This window comes from Gadus morhua, chromosome 16 (assembly GCF_902167405.1).
Source record: "Gadus morhua chromosome 16, gadMor3.0, whole genome shotgun sequence".
NCBI lineage: Eukaryota > Metazoa > Chordata > Actinopteri > Gadiformes > Gadidae > Gadus > Gadus morhua.
The window spans coordinates 27,040,225-27,047,983 of NC_044063.1; the positions used below are offsets into that span (position 1 = coordinate 27,040,225).

Consider the following 7,759-nt stretch of genomic DNA (forward strand, 5'->3'; position numbering starts at 1 on the left):
ATAGTTAACTCTAATTAATCGCGATTAATCGCAAATTCTTTTTCTATGCTAAATATCCCTTGATTTTTTTGTCCCATAATTCTTCTCATTTTAATTCTCTTATCAACATGGTGAAGTGCATCGGCTTGCCTTGTGCAAATGATTTTTTATTGATAACAACATTGGCATATACACTGATCAAAGCAGGACGATACAAAAAAAGAGCCTATAGTGCAATTAAACGACTGCTTTGAACAAATGTCATTTGAACATAGCAGTCAGGCTACTGCATCTTTGTTTTGAGCCAAAGAAAAAAAATATATATATATATATATATTTTTTTTTATAAAATAATTGCGTTAATCGTGCGATAAATAATTTAACGCCGTTAAATTTGGTTTGCGTTAACGCCGTTAATAACGCGTTTAACTGACAGCTCATCCATTGTCTATTTTCTCTGCGGTCCCACAAAAAAACATGGACATGATGAGGAACATTTGCGTTCTGCTGTGTTGTCTGTGTGTTTTTCTATATGTGCCTAGAAATGCCATATGTTTCCATAATGATCGTGGCAGAGTGATGATACAAAGGGACCTGTAGAATGTCACTGCCACCTTTATGAAGCATGCCACGTAGATACTCAAAGTGGAGTCCTTAATGGTTGACTGCGGATGTACTCTGCGGTTTGTGGCTTCAGTCCCCTCGGCTCATATCTGTATCAGTAACCTTACTGTTGGCGGTTCATTTCCACGTCCTATGCCTTAGAAATGAGTTATCTAGCCCTCATCTAGTTTGCGTTAGGCTTCTCTTTTGGCAGTGGTTGCTACACGCATACAGTACTTTACAAAAAACTTACACAGAATCAAAGAAGACTTTATATAGTTCATGTTTTAAAGGTGAAGTGTGTCGAATTGTGTGGCATCTACGGAACACACTTGGCAGAAATGGAATACATTATTCATATTATTCTGTTTTAATTAGTGTTTAATACCATAAACATATGTCGTTGAGTTTTCGTTAGCTTAGCATAAGCCTTTTATATCCTCATAGAGAGCGGGTCCTCGTCCCCGGAGGCGGCCATTTTGCACCGCCATGTTTGTACCATGGTCAAGAAAGGACAAACAGCAGAGAGAATGCTCTTTCGAGTCAATCTATCTTAATTAAAGTATCAGTGAGCCCCTGCTTCAGCATGGGAACTATACGATTTAAAAGATTTGTTTTGGGCACCGATTTCTAGGAGGCAGGGCCTGTTATCCCCATGGCTACAAGTCATTTTGTGATACATTTTGAGTAACGTCGTCTTGTATGAGAGTTATAAAGAGCACTGTTGTGTATGTAATGTACCACACACTGTGTTGTTAAATGATACACGTGTCCGAGATGCAAATGTCCGTGACGTTTAACCCTCTCTCGGACACGCCTATCAAAATCAACTGGTGTTTAGACCGAGCTCCACACATTCACACACACACCGTGTTGTTATGTTTCAGGTGTCCCAAAATCTTAAAACTCTCAAACGCGCCTCATGCAGCCAGTGCTTTGACCAAAGTATCCTATTTCAGGAGGATTAAATTATAATGGAGATCACTTTTAATCCAATTGTAGAATCGTTTTGTGAATGGCAGTTTGCAGATGAGGGGGATAACGACAAAATCAGTCTGTCTCGGTGTTCATATACAGAGTTCTTTAAACATCCATTATTAAGAGACATTTGATTTTTAGGACGATTCCCAGTTCAATAACTTGAAATAGGCTGTTAGTGTTTTGGAGAATGTTTGTATCCAAAACCTGTTGAAATACATCTGCACACCGTCATGTTATCAAAAGCAACCTATATACCAAACATATATATTATGAACTTTTTGGAGTTATTAACCTATATACCCATGCCGCACTGAAAGTAAACATTAGCTTGCATCGCCTTATATACTAATCAATACACATAACAGGATTGGTCGTAGTTTACCACAATGGATGCTATAAGGGTGCTGTGTTTGAGAAACGTAAAAAGGCTGTTAACTTCCTCCAACATGAACAGCGACCATGGTGACAACAGAGATAGTTGAATGTGATTGTTTAAACTGATGTAAAAATACCTTCTGGCACATAGCAACAGCCACCTTAATTTTTTGAAATAAAGAAAAGTTGAGCTGACCGTTTTTTCAACAAAAAATAAAGCTGGCAGCGTTTTTTGGCCTATAAGCGCCGAGAGCGTTTTTTCTATCGCCTAGCAACGAACCCAATCTAGACCCGACGTTACTCGCCTACTACATAGCTAGAGCCCATTAGACATGTCGTAGATCTCGACATTTTCTGTAATTAAAACTATTAATCGCTCCAACGGCACTTTTCCGAGTGATTTGTCTGCCATTGTTTCTTGTTTTGACAGTTGAGAGTTTCCTTCTTGACGAAGTGTCACTGTTCCGCTTGTGATTGTTCAGTTGCCCAAAGGATGCCTGACGTCGGCCGTTTTCTTGCTGAAAGTTTAACATTTTTCAACGCTCCGTATGGCAGAAAAAAACGCTTGAGGAGGCGTTTAAAAAAACGGCCGCATCTTTTTCCAGAAACGCTCTGCTCCATAGGAATATAATGTAAAACAAGCGCTGGCAGATTTAAAAAAAAAAAAAAAAAAATTCCCCTTGGGAGGGGTGAGGAGGAGGGACGGTTAGGGCGCACTCACACTAGGCCATTGTCACCATAGATATATATATTAACTAGATGCCTCGTCCGCGGTGCTGGCCAATGGAGTCAAACGTCATCACTGGCGGCCATCTTACCAGGCGTAAGCTGCTCACCAATAACATTGTGTTGGTAGTGATTCATGTACTTTTTAAATAACCATAACTTGCTCAATTTTCAACCGATTTTCAAACGGTTTGGGTTGTTATGAACATCAGAGATGTAGATATGACAGTAAATACTTATGAATAATTGTTAGGTTCTAAGAAAAATAGAATGTTCTAAAATAGGTACAAGATTTCCCTTTACAAATATACATCAAGAAAGGCTGCATGTTGAAATCCCCACCCTGTACAGAGATGTATTTATGTAATTATATATAACCATGTGTTTTCATATGAAATGAACATTAAACAGAACAGATAGGTGCAATAAATACACACATGCACAAGGTATTCATGTTATTTACGTTAAATCAATATATGGTCTACCAAAACTCCAAAAGAAACCAAACCGTTTAATGTCAAATGTTGTCTTATTTGCGTTTATGCCTTATTGGTGTATGTTGTCTTATTTGTGTTTAGGTCAAATGTAGTATGTTGTCTTATTTGTGCATATGTCTAATTGTTTTCTATGTCTGTCTATCTGTTTGTTGTATAAATCATAAAATAAAAAATTGATCACAAAAAAAAGAAACCAAACCGTTTGTAAATCCGTCAAGATTTCAGCTAGATAAGAGTATAGCGTTTGTGCAGATCACTGATTTACGTCCGCTACAACAGATTCCACCAGAAAGCTTTACTATGGTAAGATGGCGGTGTCACGTTAAAATTGTACCGGGGGGCGAAAATTGTACCGGCCTACGTCATCAGTTGTTGACAACTTGACAACTGATTTGATTGAGTTGTCCGTTGCCGGGCAGGTTTAAAAAAAACATTCGGCTCATGTTTCCAAAGACGAAATAACATAATACTATAATTATTCTATTGTATTGAATTGTTTAATCGAATTTAGCTAGTAAACTGAGTGTTTAAAGCAGGTTTCAAAAACCATTCGCGCTTATGTTGCCGAACACCAAATAACATAATACAGATAACGGATCGCTAAATAACACTTGTTTTTACTTTATATTTGTATCGTATTGAATTGTTAAATCGAATTTAGCTAGTAAACTGAGTGTTTAAAGCAGGTTTCAAAAACCTGTCTTGTCACGCTCAATGAAGGAGTGCAACGAGCATGAAAGTTCGTGAATGTTCAAGAACCTTCCTGCGTCATTCGACGCCATCGCCCGTTGCCAGGCAACAGAAGATTGCGTCGTCTGTTGCCAGGTAGGTTTGGAATTTGTCAACAACTGATGACATATGCCGGTACAATTTTCGCCCCCGGTACAATTTTAACGTGACAGCGGCCTATGGTGACGTTCTAGACGCCGCCGTAGGGCATCTAGTTAATATATTATCACACCAAATTTGTACCGGCTGCCAAATTTGTACCGGGTACGTAATCAGTTGTCCGTTGCCAGGCAACGAACAACCGATTACGTAAGGGGTGACGGATGACGTACCCGGTACAAATTTGGTGTGACACCATCTGTACCGTGCCCGAGTATGTTTGCCCCTATAGTCTAGATCGTTGACGTTTTGGCAAGTGTGAGCACACCATCCATACTCAAGTACAGTTAAATTCCGCGTCCTCAGTACACTTCGGAGAGGTGTGCTCAGGCCACGGTACAGATGCAAATGAGCCGACACGCGCACACACACGGATACACAACCTGAGCTGGATGACGTATAGTCCATGCAAACCGTTCTCCGGCCCAGTTGAGATTGCCTAGTAGTGTGAGCACAGGCCAGCAGCACAGTGGGGGTGGGGGTGGATACAGAGCCCTGTATCCACTTGAGTACGGTACAGGGCCACTTTGCCTAGGGTGAGTGCGCCCTTTTTCAATCGGTTGCAATTATCTGCTACCTCACAGATGCTACTAACTTCTCCTAACTCATATAAAACTGTAAGCAAAGTGGTTTACAGAAAATATACAGCATTTATTGATGGTTTATTATATACAGTATACAAGTTTCCAATAATAATGTACAATTAGATAAAGGTAGCAACATTTGTGAATAAAGAAGAAACATATCACAAAAAATATCTCAGACAGTCAATCATTTTATAAACATAACATTTTCCATAAATTAATGAATTTTGTATGGCTCCATTGCTACTGTCTAATTATGCGGCAGATTAAAACATAGTGATTATTAATAATGTTTTAAGCGTATACAAATATTGACCTATGTTTTGAAGCAACAGTTAATGAAGAAAATACTCTGTAATGGATCCAGAGAGAGAGAGAGAGAGAGAGAGAGAGAGAGAGAGAGAGAGAGAGAGGGAGAGAGAGAGAGAGAGGGAGAGAGAGAGAGAGAGAGAGAGAGAGAGAGAGAGAGAGAGAGAGAGAGAGAGAGAGAGAGAGAGAGAGAGAGAGAGAGAGAGAGAGAGAGAGAGAGAAATGTAGAGAGAGATGTAAGTTGAGTGACACAGGTGCAAATACTGTGTGTGTGTGTGTGTGTACCTGTGTGTGTTGCCCCTCTGTGTGCATGCATGTGTGTGTGTGTGTGTGTGTGTGTGTGTGTGTGTGTGTGTGTGTGTGTGTGTGTGTGTGTGTGTGTGTGTGTGTGTGTGTGCGTGCGTGTGTGTGTGTGTGTGTGGGTGTGTGTGTGTGGGTGTGTGTGTGTGTGTGTGAGTGTGTGCGTGTGTGTGTGTTGCCTGTGTGTGCATTTGTGCATGTGTGCGTGTGTGTGTGTGTGTGTGTGTGCGTTCATCCAGAGCCTGGAGTCGGGGTGTCTCCTGGTCCTCACCCCGTCCGGTGGACAGTAGAGTACGGATCGGAGCGGCTGTTGGCGTGCAGAGTCTGTGAACACACAAAACACACAATTATATGAACAACTGTGCTAGAGTATTAGAGCGTCATCACTAACCTCTCACAGATAATCACACACACACACACACACCACACACACACACACACACACACACACACACACACACACACACACACACACACACACACACACACACACACACACACACACACACACACACACACACACACACACACACACACACGTTGTTTTAATGCAGTCAGTGAAATATGTCACCTCTGAAACCCAGAGTGCATGATCTCTGAAGCTTTTGTTAAATGGGAATATCATGGGAGATCAAGCTGTACAACTCTATTGGTCTTCTTCATATTGTTCCCGATCACCTGCTTGTGTTAATGTGCTACAGGAGAGGGTGTGTGTCTACCTGATAGTCAGGAGAGGATGTAGCCGGACCCCCACTCGGTCCAGATGAAGACACTGCAACGAAGGATGGCACAATGATTTAAACAGGACCCTCTGGGGTGCCTGTTCATTTAAGAGGCACCAACCATTTGGATAAATTAATGTCCTGAATGTACATGTAATTTAACCTTTAGAAAATAACAAACATTTTGTAGAAAAAAAAAAGTAAAATGGATAGACTTTTGAAAATGATGTGGACGTAAGCTAAGTTGAAGCTCAACTGCTGAAAGTAGTGGGCGGCCATTTTGTCGACAGCACCTCTTTACCTTTCTTGGGTTTCGCTCCGGCGGACTTCCTCTTTCTGGCCCGAACGTAGACCACCAGAATGACTCCCAGTGTCAGCAAAACGTCTGCAATGATGACCACTGCCACTGTGACGGGGTCCAGCTCATAGCAGTTTTCACACACTGAAGATTAAACGATCGTCGGTCAGTCAAAAGTCAACCTGCTCTGGGATAAACCTGGCAGAAGGAGAGGCTCAGAACTTACCTTTTCCCTTCACGTAGAAATGATATTGTTCCTCAAGGTATCTACAGTGGTAATGGCCTTTGGTCGTGTCATTATATTCCTGTTCGAGTTTCTCGCCGTATTCGTCTAACTTTATGTCTCCCTTGTACCATTCCCCCTTATCTGGACAGGTCATGGTAAAGCTCTTCTTCCAGAAGGAGACGCCAGCTGGGGAAGGAGGAAAAGGGGAAAACCAAACTATTAAAACATATGTGATGCATAATTTGTGTTGTGTTGATGTCTTTGTTTGGGGAGTTCAGTACACAGTAACAATAACAGTAACAAATATTTATGTTTACTGTAGCTTTCAGATAAATCATAAATACATTGCACCTTCTACAATGCATTTTTTCTTTGCATCTGTTTTCTTTCACTATTTATTGAATTATATTATTCCATTTAATTGTATGACATTGTTTTTATGTGACGCACTTGGAGTCTGCCTTGTGTATGAAAAGTGCTCTTTAAATAAAGTTGCCTTGCCTTGCCTTTAAAACTCAAGGAAACAGTACAACTCAACATCTCACAATGCACCTGTTTGTGCGGTTACCAACAAAGATAAAAAAGATCCACACTTTCGTATTATATTCTACATTATGGAAATGACTTTGAAAAGCAATACAAAAACCTAAAAAAATGTGAATATTTACCTGTGTATTCACTCCTTGCAAAACTCAAAAGCAGGAAGACGAGCACGCTGCCAATATGGATCCTCATCTTGGGCTGATTTTCTTCCTCTTTTTGTGAACAGTCTCCTCTTGGAATGCCAGCCCTTGGCGTGTGTATAGCCTGTACGACAAACTCAATGCTGATCCAAATAATTTAAGATATCAATTTTTTAGAGGAAAACATAAAGCACACCCAGCATATCCGCCCTTCTCTCACAAGAGTCTTCTTCCCCCGCCCCTTCCTGGGCTTCTGTCTGTCTGTCTGTCTGTCGATCTGTCTGTTTCCTCTCCCACTCTCTCACTGCTCCAGCCCATCATGCATCAAACCCAGTCCAACGACAGAGCGTGTACCTTTGGTTTTAACTGAATTGATGATTGTATTCTTGAAATTACTTCCAAGTCCATATTGTTTGCAAAGGTGTGGGGATTACGTGTTCATATATTTCTGAATGTGTTATCACTGTCTGTCTGTCTCTGATCGTCTGTCAGTCTGTCTGTCTTTCTGTGTAATTAGTTTGGCATCCCCAAGTGAAGTACTGTAGCTGGTGAAATGATGCAACAGCAGAACCAGCCCCCATTCTCAAT

The 7,759-nt window shown here is 40.9% G+C and overlaps 1 protein-coding gene across 2 annotated transcripts; it reads right to left on the reverse strand.

Annotated features, from left to right (window-relative positions):
• Positions 1-5,347: 5,347 nt before the first annotated feature.
• LOC115560937 (T-cell surface glycoprotein CD3 epsilon chain) lies at positions 5,348-7,426 on the reverse strand. 2 transcript variants are annotated; one of them, XM_030380619.1, is made up of 5 exons: positions 7,157-7,426; positions 6,489-6,674; positions 6,266-6,349; positions 5,962-6,014; positions 5,348-5,566 (listed from the first exon to the last, which is right to left on the reverse strand). In XM_030380619.1, exons 1-5 carry the CDS (start codon positions 7,221-7,223, stop codon positions 5,510-5,512), a joined length of 447 nt encoding a protein of 148 aa, XP_030236479.1. In that variant the 5' UTR covers positions 7,224-7,426; the 3' UTR covers positions 5,348-5,509. The 2 variants fall into 2 exon arrangements, with proteins under 2 accessions (XP_030236479.1, XP_030236478.1); XM_030380618.1 differs by having other exon boundaries at positions 6,266-6,406.
• Between the last annotated feature and the right edge of the window lie 333 nt (positions 7,427-7,759).

Excerpts from the sequence above, each read along its gene's own strand:
- LOC115560937 (XM_030380618.1), bottom strand. The coding sequence starts at position 7,223 with ATGAGGATCCATATTGGCAGCGTGCTCGTCTTCCTGCTTTTGAGTTTT. Across the intron at positions 6,407-6,488 it reads TTTCTACGTGAAGGGAAAAG|TGTGTGAAAACTGCTATGAG; the intron begins GTAAGTTCTGAG and ends TTTAATCTTCAG. Across the intron at positions 5,567-5,961 it reads CATCCTCTCCTGACTATCAG|ACTCTGCACGCCAACAGCCG; the intron begins GTAGACACACAC and ends GTGTGTTCACAG.